Source organism: Chaetodon auriga, chromosome 2 (assembly GCF_051107435.1).
Source record: "Chaetodon auriga isolate fChaAug3 chromosome 2, fChaAug3.hap1, whole genome shotgun sequence".
NCBI lineage: Eukaryota > Metazoa > Chordata > Actinopteri > Chaetodontiformes > Chaetodontidae > Chaetodon > Chaetodon auriga.
The window spans coordinates 19,617,531-19,631,449 of NC_135075.1; the positions used below are offsets into that span (position 1 = coordinate 19,617,531).

Consider the following 13,919-nt stretch of genomic DNA (forward strand, 5'->3'; position numbering starts at 1 on the left):
CATCTTTCATCAAACGTGATGAAATTTTTTAATAGGAAAATAAAAAGCACAGAAACCAACAAAAACACTCACCGCCGCTGAGGATAATAACAGCCAGAAACAGCGCCATGTCGCTGTCGTCCAGCTCCAGCGTGTTGAACTTGACTGAGAACTCAAACTTTGGTTCCATCATTTGACCGAAGGGTTTCCTGAGACTCTTGAGGAACTCCCGCGTCATGAAGATCTGTCCGTAGGAGATGAGGGTCCCGTCTTTGTTCATCAGAGGCGCCGCCATGATGATTAAGATCTCAATCACGCCGTACTTCAGCAAAGTGACCTGGGAAGAGTGTAAAGGGTTGAGGTGAAGAGCTGATGCTAACTAGATCTGCAGGGATGATAGCTGGTAAGCAAAGGTTTTACAATCATAAAGCACCTCTATACAAGGTCAATAACAACATCATTGATGACAGACTGGAGTCAATGATGGTACATCCAGATCTGAGTGACAGACTGGATGAGCAGCAGTATTCCCGCCTCTCACCTGATCGTTGAGATCCAGATCGATGAATCCTGGGATACTCTTGGCGAACTCTGTCACTTCTCTCACTGCTTCGGCTGCACGTGATTGACAGCTTTGGAAGAAGCGCAGCTCCGCAGTCTCTGAAACACAGAACTCTGTCGCCAGGTGAGCTCCTGTGAGACCTAAAATCAGACGGGAAAATAGAACAAGCTCAGGTCTCCGGTGAGGCAGTTCAGCTGCAGGATTAAGTCAAAGAAGAAAAACTAGACCAGCACTGCAAAATGTTTGAAATATTTTCAGATATTTAAAGCCCTTTCAGCAAGGAAGGTGATGACAAGCAAATGCCTGACTTTAAAAAAAACAGAAAAAAATGTGTTTTTTGGGCTGTTGACTACATCGAATCATCAGATAAGCTAAGAGTTGTGGGAGCATGGCTATGTAAACACATCATGTGATGATGTCTTATTGATTGCACCCTGGCTCCAGACCTTTCAGTCACTGCCCACATCGAAGACTTTTCAGGGATTTAAATAGTGAAAAATGTTGCCATAGAAGAGATTTTTACACTTCTAACCTCCATGTCCGGCTGTTTGGCCAGATATTTGCTGCTGGTGGTCCTGGGCGGGTATCTGCCTGCAGTTAATGAACTGCTCTCCTTCCATTAGAGACTTCATGTCATGGATGACAAAAGGCTGCAGGAGCAGAAGACCGAATATGGACATGTAAGACAGAGCAGGCAGAAAAGGAAAAGAAAACAACAAAAAGGACAAAAGAGACAAAGAAGACGCAGCGTCGACTCCACGTAGGTCGCCTGAGGACACGTGAGCGACAGATTTAATCACATATACTGTGTATGCACTTGCACTTTGCTCGTTCATCAGACCTACAAAAGCAAACACTGCACATTTCATGTGTCTGATGGGCAAAGTGCATAAATCTTAGCTGCAGGCCGAGGCAGAAAACACCACCTACAAGTAAATGAAGCTTAACTGAGTTGAAGATGTGCTTGCTGTTAAAACACTGGCAAAGACATGCAGTGGCCTGAATGATGAATGGTGCTATTCACATACTTAAATCTTCCTTTTTCATGGTGGTGAAATGAAGAGTAAGACATCCTACAGGGAAGTAGAGCAGGCAATTCTTGTTAATGTCTATTAGTCTACAAAGATTATATAAAGATTATAAAAGAATATATAAAGGATGGAAGTTATGATCATAATAACATAAAAGACAAAAATTGAGATTGAACACTTAAAATGTTTTAAAGAAGAAATATTGCATCCTTTCTCTTTTTCCAGTCATTACACTTTCACTCCTACAGCCTGACGTGATGAACGGTTGTCTAAAATGGCCTCTGTTGGCTCATGTTAGCAAACATTTGATGACCGAGTCACTTTTCTGCTCGTGCAGGCTACATTTTAGCATTTGTCATTATTCACTTTGGGCTTTTGCACCCAAAGTTTCGACTGATAGGTGCCTGGTTGCAGGCAAAAAAATGCTTTCTCATTTTTTATTTCTTTATTTAATTAAAGTGAAATTATTCAGAGTAAAATTGTAAAAACTGTCTTTCCTGTCTGTCCTTCTCCTCAGATGCCGTGTCTGGTGTACCGGTGGTTCTGATTACACATCTACTCGTCTCAAGGCCGCACATGTTAAAAAATGTAAATATACTACAAAAATAATAAGATAAAATTACTGCGGTTTAGTAAATAACCCCAAATTTCCTGTAACATAACAATCAAAAGATGTGGAGCAGCTTTGAACTCATGAGGCTTCACAGAGAGACAAGCAATAGAAACAGAAAAAAAAAACATTGGTCCTCAGCTGTAGTGCCAATAACATTAATAATGACAAAAAACAATAATAATAATAATAATAAGAATAATAATAAGAATAATAAGAATAATAAGAATAATAATTAGTACTGTAATTGCCACATGTAATTGTAATTGATTGATTGTTAACTGTACATTATTCAAATCAACAGCATAATTAAATGTAAACATCTTTTTAAGTGCTTGACCCATGTGCTTGGTTATCACGTTTTATTTTTAGACTGTGTTATCAAAACATATTGAAAATATGTCAATAAAAATCAATAAAAACTATATTGAAAGATAACATGCTGACATATCAGTTAACAGTTAACATTTCATAAAAGGTATGGGGCATGTCTGGTGTTCATCTCGCTTTATACTGCTTGCTTTTATATTCGCTCTGGATCAATATAAAATATTCACCGCAGCTTTGTTTTGTCTTGCAGTTTTGCTGACGTGGACATCTTGATCAAGTCTCTTTTCAATACTGAGATTCAATATCTCAAAATTTTAAGTACAAAAACACAGAAATAGATGATATCTCACATTTTCATGGTTTTGGCCAACACGCGTTCCCACAGTCCACTTGTATAAATGATCAAATGTCTTAATAAATTAGTTTGACATTTTGAGTGGGAGTGTTGGAGCTATCATTGTACATCGTACTGCGGAGAAGCCGTGTTATCCTCTTGCATAGCTTGACCACTGCAATCCGAGATGTTTCCAAACAGCCGAGACTTGTACAAACCAGTCAATCCACTTTTCTTGTTAGAGCAGCATTAAAGACCTCATTTGAACTAAACTGAGCGTGGTAACATAACAATAGAATGGAATTGAATAGAATATGTCTTCATTGTGCACTAGAGTGGAAATTTGACCTACTTTAAGTTCAGACTCTTTCAATTCAAACATGTTTACCACCAGCAAAACTTCAATTCTATCTGTGATAAAAATGCACGATTAGGTGAACACACAGAGATTTCTCATTGCTAAGAAGGTTTTTTTTATTTCCTATGTTCACGTTTAGGTGAAGTATAAGACTGTGTCTGCTTTTTGTTTTCAAGTATAAATGTAAACTGTGTGCTGTTTGGTCGGGTTCCTTGTGATATTTCCCAGGGTGGGATTAATAAAATTCCTCTAAAATATAGGTCAAACTCTGCTGAAGAAAAAGCCACCAGGGATGGAACAACTGATCCAGCAGCTCAGATCAGTCTAAAACCTGTTGTACACACTGTATGTGAAGTATCCTGTGAATATAATCCACAACCACAGACTGTACCATTAATATGTAACCATATTTCGAGTGTGGAGCTGGGGAGGATACGCATCGCTGCTCCTCTATCCTGATTGGATCTATCAGACAACCTGAGTACATGCCGTGGTGGCAAAGTAGCCACGCCCTACAGCAAACCCTGCTTTATGGTCTATTTCTTCTAAATGGGACCATAATTTACTAATATCACGTTGCATTGGAAACGATTTGAAACTAGAGATTGAGGCCATAAACTCATTAAGAAAATGTTTACTGAGGTAATCAAGTGACAAATAGGCTCATTTTCTCATAAGCTTACATACGATTGGACTTCACTTTGCAACCAGTGGAGTTCACCCCCTGCCCTTCTGCACCGGCTTCAGTTTTCAGATCCAGAATCTCTGTCCACTATTTATACTGTCTATATCTATGACCGATACATTTTCTATCTAAATGTAACCATCAACAAAAAAGGGTAGTTTCATTGACCTTAACCACAAAATTAAGCTGCTCATGCTGTGAATGTGCCTGTAATAAGTCTCACTGAAAACATCACCGACTGTACTGTGATATCCAGTAGAAGATTAACTAAAATGTTTTTGGCTCATGCAGGCAATATGCAGCACTTTCCCCATTGTACATACAATTATGTATATATAAAAGTAAAGTAGAATTAAGGCAGTCCTGCTCACCGCGTTATCTCCGGTCTTCCCAGAGAGGATGGCTCTGGCCTTGGCCTTGGTGAGGGGGAAGTATTTGAGATAGGCCTCGTACAGATGCCGGGACAGAGCCCTCAGATCTGCTGCCTCAGGGTGCATGTGCTCGATGTCAGACGAGAACTCAGCCAGCAGTTTCTCCTTCTCTGCCTGAGGCATCCTGCCAAAACGAATGGCTGGGAAAGGAAACGGGCGGACAGAAACACACATTAGCACACAAATACACATATGTAGACACAGGGTGGCAGGCCGTCAGATACAGCACACAAGAGCACATGCAGAGAGATACTGGAAGCAAGAATAACATAAATAAATACACACACGCGTGCACACACAAAATCAGGTCACTTCTGCGGACATTATATCCATTTTCTATGGACTAACCCTAACCTTAACATTTTCTGAACATTTTCAAGGGATACAACACAGAAAAAGGGAAAGTGAAAGGGAAAAACACATAACAAATGTTCCACCTGTGGATTTATGAGGTGTGTCTCACAAAGCAATTACAAAAAACACTTCCTTCTAATAATCTGCTTCTTAAAATTATTAGTGATGATGTTTTCACAGCTCATTGCAAAGCCTTTAAACCTGTCTCATAAACTTTAAAACCAAGTCCCTCTTTAGCTGCAGGTCATATTACATTTCGCATTTGCAAATACCCAACAAAAGAGCCAGGTCTGATTTCTTCCTTTACAGATGCTGTTTGTTTAATTGCATCCACATCTTAAGGTGTATTGATGTCACTTTTTAGTTGATGTGCAGTGGTTTTACTTTTATGTTTAGCTTCTATAATGATTGTAAAAAGATGTACACCACTTTAAAAACGTGGTTCAAAAGTGCTTCTATTTCTTTCAATTAAAGACAATACATATTATTTTTTCAAATTGATCTATTAGTCGAGTTAATAAAAATGTATTCAAGTGGCATTATGCTTGACATAGGTTTAATAATAATCTAGACTTTGTGGTGAATAAAATGAAAAAGTTCTTTGCGATCTCACTGAAATCTGAGTTACGAAATGGTGCAACCCTCTTTTTTTCTGTGAGTGGAAGTCATTAATTATCCCTCTATTCAACCCTGTGCTATGCATTTACTGCAGGGTGTACATGATTGTGTAATGCTGTCGGTGTGATGAATGCACACCTTAAGCAAATGAATACAAACCAAAGTGGCCCTTCCACCTACTGGCAATGAGCCGACAGCGGTGACACAGCAGGTTGGACAAATCAGTTGAGGTCTATGTACTCTGAGATGTCAATCATTGATTAAATAAAAACCCACACAGAGCAGACTCACACAGTTGTACCTCATGAAATAACAGAAGAGTGATATGAGGGAAGGACGAGGCAAGGAGAGGGACGGAGGGGTAGGAGTGGAGAAACAAACTAATTGTAGTAGATGGTAGTGGCGTGCTGGGAATATAAAGCAGGTTTGGTGTTGAGCCTCATATCCTCAGTAATCTGATCCGAGTTAAACTCCTCCATGTTGGAAAAAAATGTCCGTATGCTCACTTAAGCAGAAGACGTCAGCACATATCACAGAGCCTTAAAGTCCCTAAAGATGGGCACATTAAGCCCAAACTGAGCAAAAAAAGTACTGTTCATGGCAAGTACACAGCTTTCTGCAAACAATCCCACAATGCAATGCCTCAGTTATAGATGTGAAAATTAACAGCTGTTTCACTCTACACGTCAATCTGGACCCACCTCTTTCCTTCTGCACAAAAAAATCATGAGGCTCTCCAGTGTCAAGCTGGTTTGATTTGTATGAGGTGTTGGGACTGACCGCTGCTCACGTTATTTCCTGTCCTGCCAGCTTTTTGCACGTGAGTACCAGGCCAAATCTTCTATGACCACATCACACTAGGGGCAGCACTACTCCAGCACCACTAATCTGACTAAAGGTCGGTGGGCTGATCCCTTCTGATTACTACTGATACTGAACCCCAAATGCTGTGCCATTGGTGTGTGTGTGTGTGTGTGTGTGTGTGTGTGTGTGTGTGTGTGTGTGTGTGTGTGTGCATTAATGGATATCGTTCCTGATGAGCAGGGGGCAGCCTGCCTGGTACCCTCTGCCACCAGTGCATGGATGTGTGTGTGAATGGGTGAATGTTGACTCGTGTTGTAAAGTGCTTTGAGTAGTTGGTGAGACAAGAAAAGTGTAATATAAACGCATTTACTGCAGTTCATTAACTAGCAACTCTGTAAATGCTGCCTTTATCTCTCACTGGCTTTAATTGGACTATGTAACAAGCTGTACAAATTTGGGCTGTCAGCCATAGAAACGGCGGTGCGCTATCTTTGTTCGTGAATTATCTATTATGTCTGACATCATGTCCATCACATCTGTCTTCACTGCAGAGTGGGAAGCACTTTTGTTGGGCGAAAAGCGAATGTGACTTAATGACTCAAATTGTGCAAACCTATGCTGAGAATCTGTTGCTCAATCACCAAAGTTTGTATATAAAGAGTAAAAGCTCTTTGTGTCTTTGAGATGTCAATCAAGCACGGCCTGTGCACGCCTACACAGCAATGAGATCCACGATGAAACTCATCTGGGGAGCCATAGCCAGCATTTACTATAAAAACAGACTCGATGTACTCCAGTAGCCAATGAAGGGTAACAAAGGCACGTGATTTCTTTATATACCGCACTTCTGTTATGGAGCTCCTGAGGTGCTGTTGTCTGATAACCTTTGGATTTAGTGTCTAACTATACTTACTTCAAACCAGCAGGGAAAGAGACATACTATGTGGCAGATGGCAGGCGATGCAGAAGGCAAAGTTTATCGGGTGCAAACAAATGAACTATGATACCACTACGGAGTGCAGTAAAAGGTCGGTAGTATGTCTATAAATGTGAATTGCAGGCTATCTTTTAACGCAAATGAAACCTCTGATCAAATGCAGCAGTGAACTGCATTTGGGTTGGCAGCATCAACTGATCGGCCCACAGGCGGCTGAGCGTGGGAGGTGTCGGCAGCCTTGCAGCGTTTGGTGCAGTCCTACCCTGACCTGGTGTGTATAGGTGAAAACACCTGTGTGGGTGCACCACGTTCTGTGTAAGGCTTGCACGCGTGGATTTCATTCGATTTTTGATTTGAGTTTTAAAATAGTCTTCCTCGTATATTTGTATGCTGGAAATAGTACACAGTTACAATATCTCAGAGAATAGTTGTCACCACACTCCAGATTCAGATGTACGTCTTGATAACACATTCATGAAAAACTGATTTAAGCTTTAAATACGCAGGTGAGCAAAGAAAACCAGTCTGGTGATGAGTGCGCCTCACGCTTTCAGCTTGACAGCGGCGCAAGTATCGAGAGTTTTACCAAACATCTTAACCGCTTTTTGCTGCTTTCGAGTTTGACACTATGTTAGCATTAAGTTAGCTCTCAACCACAATTTCATCTTTGAGTCTGATGGGGCGCCAGGTACACTGCACAATTGCTGGGAACTGAAGCATGACCCATACAGGCCGAAGACCACAGAGGAAGCAAATGGCGACATATAAGGCAGTGGTGCATGTTGCTGCATATATTACCACCACACCTCAAAGACCAAATTGGCTGCAGTGTGGTGAAGATATATCTGTTCTTCTCAGAGGGTATCGAAGGCAGGAGAGTTGGTCTGCAAGGAGGCGTTTCCTGGGCCACAATTTCAAAGAAGAATCAGTCTTTTCATCTATGCCTGTTTATTTATAGTGAGAATGAAAACAAAAAAACCTGAACGTACAGGAGCCCTGACCTCCGTTATTGTCAAGTCGTTAAGCTTTTCATGGCCGAACTGGAAATGTTGAATTTAATGTAATTGAATGTAATCTTAATTCACATTCTGTGATTGTACACTGATTGCTCGAAGACGTGTGTAAGTCAGCATCACCATCTTACCGTTGTGTGACATGCCAACGTTGAGGCACTTCTGGAAGCGACAGTATTGGCATTTGTTGCGGGACTTCTTGTGAATGCGACAGTGAAGATCACAGTGATCGTACACCAGCTTTAACCTGATGGTGCGTCTGAAGAAACCCTACGAAGAAAGACAGACAGAAAGAAATAGAGACATTACTTCAGATACTGTCAGAAACAGATAAGAGAAAAGATGAATGGTAATTAATTATCAAAACTATTTAAAAAATTATCGAAAGACATCCACTGCCGGCGGAGTATCTCCATGCAGCATATATTGACCGATAAATGCGGATTAGACATCGGGCTCTTTCTAATCTGAGAGGAAGTCAATTACACTGCCAACGAGCGTGTGTAGGAGTAGATTGCCTTTTAGGGTAGATTTGTGCTTTGATGTCTTCAACCTTAGCACCACTTTGGCCATAACATCATCACTTATCTCAGCAATTAAACATGCAGTCATGGTCAAACTCCCAACACTCACGGCTGAGGCTGTGGTGTTTGTCTGTGTTGACAAAGTAAGATAATGGAAAGATGAACTGAAAAGAGTAGAACAGACACCAAGGGAAGAACCTGAGGTCTGTAAACTTAATGAGATTTACAATTTTTTAGAAATCCACATCTGGACTCTATGTGAACACTGGCGTGTTCGGCATCTGCATTCCTGTGATCCACAGATGTTCCATTTTTAATCGTACGTTATTTAAAGAAGGAGGAAGTTAAAGGGGGTCAAGACTCCACCTCAATAAAGAATGTTTTCTGTTTGAAACAATTAAGTGTTTGCCTGCTTGGCTGACCCCCTCTTCTGCTGAGTCTCCCCTGAGACTTAAGCAGAACAATGACTACTGTACCTTACCTTCATTCAGCCCCTGAAGGTACAGTATGACTTAAACTAAGAGCACAGGAAAACAGAAAGCATTGTACCTTGTAGTAAATCCAACACAACAGTCCTGACAGTGTCAGAGAGGTGTTGATTTAACTCTGCGGTAATGATCAAAGCAGTAGTTACCGGTCATGCTGTATTTGACTGTATTACAGTGAAGTCTATTACAGTACCACCACAATGTAACGCTTTAAAACACATCATAAACTTGAGCAAACACACAAACAACACGAAGCTGACCCTTTAAAAGGAAAAGGCTGGTGATATTCTCTTTTACTTAGCGTCAACAAATCCCATCAGAGTGTGTTTGTCCGTGTCTCAATACTCTCCAACTTCCCTCTCCTCTCTGTTGCTCTTGATATGTTTCATTTCCACTCAACAAGGGAATCATTACAGATGCAGACTTTCATTTTTGATACAGGCCAAAAAAAGCCTTTGCACTGCAGTTTTAAGAAACTGTTACACAGCAGTAGTGCATTTGTTGAGGACTACACTCAGGCACACGCTTGATTTACTAGCAAGTAATCACAAGGCAGTTTGTTGTATGTGGGACAGGATCTGAATAAACTACAGTGCCCATGTTCACGGTAATAAAGAAGCATGTCACCCAGTGTAATTGCGTACACTATGTAATACTTACTTGCTCTTTTAAGTAGTATTCATATCAGGTGTACAAAATCTACCATATTCTGTTAAGCGTTTCAGGTTGAGCTTTCCTTACACTGCAGAGACTTGCTGAAGGTGACACAAACACAACATGTACAGTGGCTTTTTATACTGATTAGTCACTTCAGACCTGTGGGGGGCTGGAAGGAAAAAAGCAAACATGGTGCTGCTGCCGCTTCTGAAAATCCATCTCATATGTCTTTGGAGGACAAAGTCACAATTTATAGCTCCTCTTCGCATAATGTCTCAATATTTCAAAGAAAATGGAAATATGTGTGAAACTTCACCTACACTCTATTAGTTATTTATACTCTGTACTGACAGACAAACAGACAGAGTTTAAGGGGCTGGCCGCTTTGATGAGCACTTCCTGAGTGGAAAATGCATGGGGCTTGTGGTTAAAGTGACAGACATCAAAAAGAATGAAAAAATGCGTAACTTGCGTCTCCCCATGCATTACAGAATTATCTATTCCACTAACATGTTTCACCGAAGAATGAAACCTACTGACAGAAAAAAGATGACTGGCAGAGAAAATTGCTCCACCCATTTACCACTCTGACATGACTCTGAGGTGGAATGGCCCTCAATTGTTTTTCTTCTTCAGCCCGAGCATTACTTTTTTGAGAGCAGCATCACTCTGTTTTCCACAAGTGTGCACTGCAATTTAAGTCAATAATTTAAGTGATATGCATCTTTTAATCGACTGGTGGCCAAAATTTCTCAAAAGAGAGAAAAAAAAACAGATTTGGTCCAACAATTGAACAACAATATGACAGCAGAGCCCTGCTGATTGTCCACAGGTTTGGGTGATTGACCATCCAAAGTACCCAGAAAGCAGGAACTGTTTGAGATATTTGTTAGTTACAGCCATAGTCTGATGTAATGTAGTGTTTGAAGCCATGGATATAAATTCTCTTCCAGTTTGGCGATACATCTTATTTTCATCTCTCCTCTTTCGGTCCTACCTTACAGCCCTCACAGGCATGGACGCCATAGTGAAACCCAGAGGCTTTGTCTCCACACACGCGACACTCGATGTTTAGCGCTGCTGCCGGCACATCGTCCTGGATCTTGGAGAACACTGGACTGTCAGAGAACTGTGGAGGCGACCCCGGCTCCAGCTTGATCGAGTCTGATAGAAGAGACATCATCAGGCAGGCAGGACACAAAGTGGGCAGACACAAATGACTCTAAACGACAAACTTTGCATTCTCACTTTCTTATGCAAAGACTTGAGCTACTTCAATCATGTTGGAAATGATTCAGTTTCTGCGCCATGTAAGGTAGCTTTGCTGCTAAGCTGGATGTGCATATAAGTACAAAGAAAACTGATTTAGTTCCGGTTAACTCGTTACACAGAGTGGACTTACTGTGTGTGTCCAGCTCTGTCCTGTAGCTGTGCATGGTTGTGTAGTCCATGTTGGTCAGGTGTTCATCGCTCTGCGGAGGACTGGGGTCATAGGCCACACCTGCAGGAGAGATGCAGGATACCAGCGAGGGAGACAGGGAGGACTGGATTGTGGAGGAGGAGATGGAGGCGTAGTCTAACGTGGACAAATGTTTCATGTCGAGGGAGTGGGAGCTGTCGTCCAGCTCTGGCAGGTCCACAGCGTTCAGACTGAAACCGACAGGCCAGGCCAGGAGCTGCTGGGTGTCCACCATGTCTTCTGTGGAGAGAGATGAAGCGGTGACGCGACAGCTGATGCAATATCCTTTGTTGACTGTATGTGGCCTTGTTAAAAGAAAACAGCACCAGAAGAACGAGGAGGAGGGGAGGAAGCGGAAAAGTTGGAGACAGAGAGAGAAAAGGAGGATTATATCAAAAAAGAGAAAAGAAGCAGAGGAAGGGAGAAAGAAGGATGACGATGAAAATGTACGCAGACAAGCCAACAAGCCGCATAGTACATTATGTTAGTGATTAAATATGTCGACTCAGAAAAGCCTAAAATGTAAACAATGCGTACACACACACACACACGCACACACTCAACACCATGATGAGTACCCCCCACCTCATTCCTCCAGTCTGTCTGTTATCTAGTAAACAGGGAGGCTGATAGTGTCACAGGGAGTACAAGACGAACTCTGGCACTGAGGAACGTCTCTTCTGCTCAAAACACGGTCATCCTCTGTTGCTGTTTGGGTGGCTGACTGTGTGATTAACCAAGCAGCACTAAGAGAGCACGGAGTGTTTGAGCCTCAGTCTGTCTGGGGCCAAGGATGTGAGATTCTCCTTTTCGGAGTACAACAGACGGCACCTTCTGAGCACTGAAACATGTTACGAAATGTTCAATATAATCTAGGTTGGTACAGAAAATTGCGTTTTCACCTTTGAGGGATTTTATTCTTATTTCCTGGAAATATGGTGTTTCGGCCTGGCGTTAATAGTGCATTTCTTGGGGACTAGTTTTGGATTGGGAGTCTTAGCAAGTATTAGCAGCAGCAGGATGATTCATGGTACATGTGACTGACTCAGAATAAATGACAATGTAAATTGTAACAAAGGAACATGTCAATCAGCATACCTGTGTGACTCATGTATGTGCTTTCCCTTCCAGCAAAGAAAGAGTGCACTGATAAGATTACCCTTAAAATGTTAATAAATCATTAAGTTTGAGAAACCCCAAAAAGCAGAAGGCAGTCTACTGGGTCTGATGTGCAATGATGATTCATTCCGGTAAGTGTTTTATTATTTATTGATTTATCAAGTCATATTTCAAGAAAAAAAAATGCCAAAGGACTTTGTCCTTTTTCCTGTGTGTGTGTGGCTCACTGATGTGTTTCTAAAAGTGTTACACACCTCTTAGAACAATCAGTGTCCAAGCAGAATGTGTGCCACGCTTGATTCATTTTCATTTAATGTTAATGTTTTTAAGATAAACTTATGTGTGAAATTACATGAAATTAAACATTTCCACTTATTCATTGTCGGTTTTGCTTTTTTCATTGAATTTGTTGACACGAAGGAAAACAAAGTATCTCTCCAGCATTACTGTTTCAATAAAGTCTGCTACTTAAAAATAATAATAATAATAATAATAATCAAGTCAGAAATGAGTTTAATCATCATTTGGAAAGTCTGCTGCCACACAGCTTCTTCTAGATATTCATCCCTATTTTACTCTCTAATACGAATGAACGAAGGCTTTTCAGTCATTCCAATATGTAACTCAGATCAGATATTGGAGGAGAGAAATCTGCTGAGATGGTCAAAGTCCAGTCATCACAGGTTACCACAGCAAATAAACGCGAACCATTTACGGCATAGACTCAATTGAAAACAGTACAAAGAGAATATATTTAATGTTTTATCAATAGTTTAGCTTATATATATTTTATAAACTACGGCCAGACAAAGGTTAAGATATTAAAGTTTAAGGCTGGAGATATTCTATATTTTTGTTCATGTCAACAAATCCCATCAACAGTCCAAAACCAACAATGTTACTCTGTCACCCAACACTTTCTTTCTTTCTTTCTTTCTTTCTTTCTTTCTTTCTTTCTTTCCTTCCTTCCTTCTTTCTTTCTTTCTTTCTTTCTTTCTTTCTTTCTTTCTTTCTTTCTTTCTTTCTTTCTTTCTTTCTGCCCACTGAGCCCCAGACACACTCATTCCGACTGACAACATAAATCTTTAAAAATGGGTAACACACATGGTTTTTAAAAGAGTTTGGCACTTTTCTTGAAACAGCTTGGCACCGCAGGTTTTAGCAAAATGTACTAAACAGCTGTAATAAGTGTATTTGTTGGTCACTATTTTAGACTATGGACTGATACATATTTGATGCACTAGTGAATATTTACTCCAGCAAGACGCCGTATGTGAGATCAAAAGAAACTACAGTCATCGCGATGTAGGAACAAGTCAGCCAGAGCAACTATGTGGTTCATTTCTGTATTTTTTAATAGCTTGTGGACAAAAATGGAAGCCTATGGCGCAGAATAATAATAAGCTAGAAGCTGAATAAGCTGCACCAGGCTTTGGATGGTCAGACAATTCCTGTTCACAGATGGATTCATTGTTGGTTTTGGCCTCTGGTGGAATTTGCTGCTCTCTTTAAATAAAAAACAATTGAAATGCTGAATTTGAAGGCAGAATGATTATTCTACAGTAGGAGGAACAGGGCTGATGCATGTGTCTTTCTAAATATAAATACTTAAAACTGCTTAGTTTT

General features: G+C 40.8%; 1 protein-coding gene across 1 annotated transcript in view; it reads right to left on the reverse strand.

Annotated features, from left to right (window-relative positions):
• pparg (peroxisome proliferator-activated receptor gamma) overlaps positions 1-13,919 on the reverse strand; it is a 30,443-nt gene that overhangs the window by 2,048 nt on the left and 14,476 nt on the right. Inside the window, exons 2-8 of the mRNA XM_076761063.1 lie at positions 11,118-11,414; positions 10,713-10,879; positions 8,178-8,316; positions 4,261-4,460; positions 1,074-1,191; positions 521-681; positions 73-316 (exon numbers count right to left, since the gene is read on the reverse strand). Of these exons, the coding sequence (XP_076617178.1) occupies positions 73-316; positions 521-681; positions 1,074-1,191; positions 4,261-4,460; positions 8,178-8,316; positions 10,713-10,879; positions 11,118-11,414 (1,326 nt within the window). The remainder of the gene's footprint in view (positions 1-72; positions 317-520; positions 682-1,073; positions 1,192-4,260; positions 4,461-8,177; positions 8,317-10,712; positions 10,880-11,117; positions 11,415-13,919) is intronic.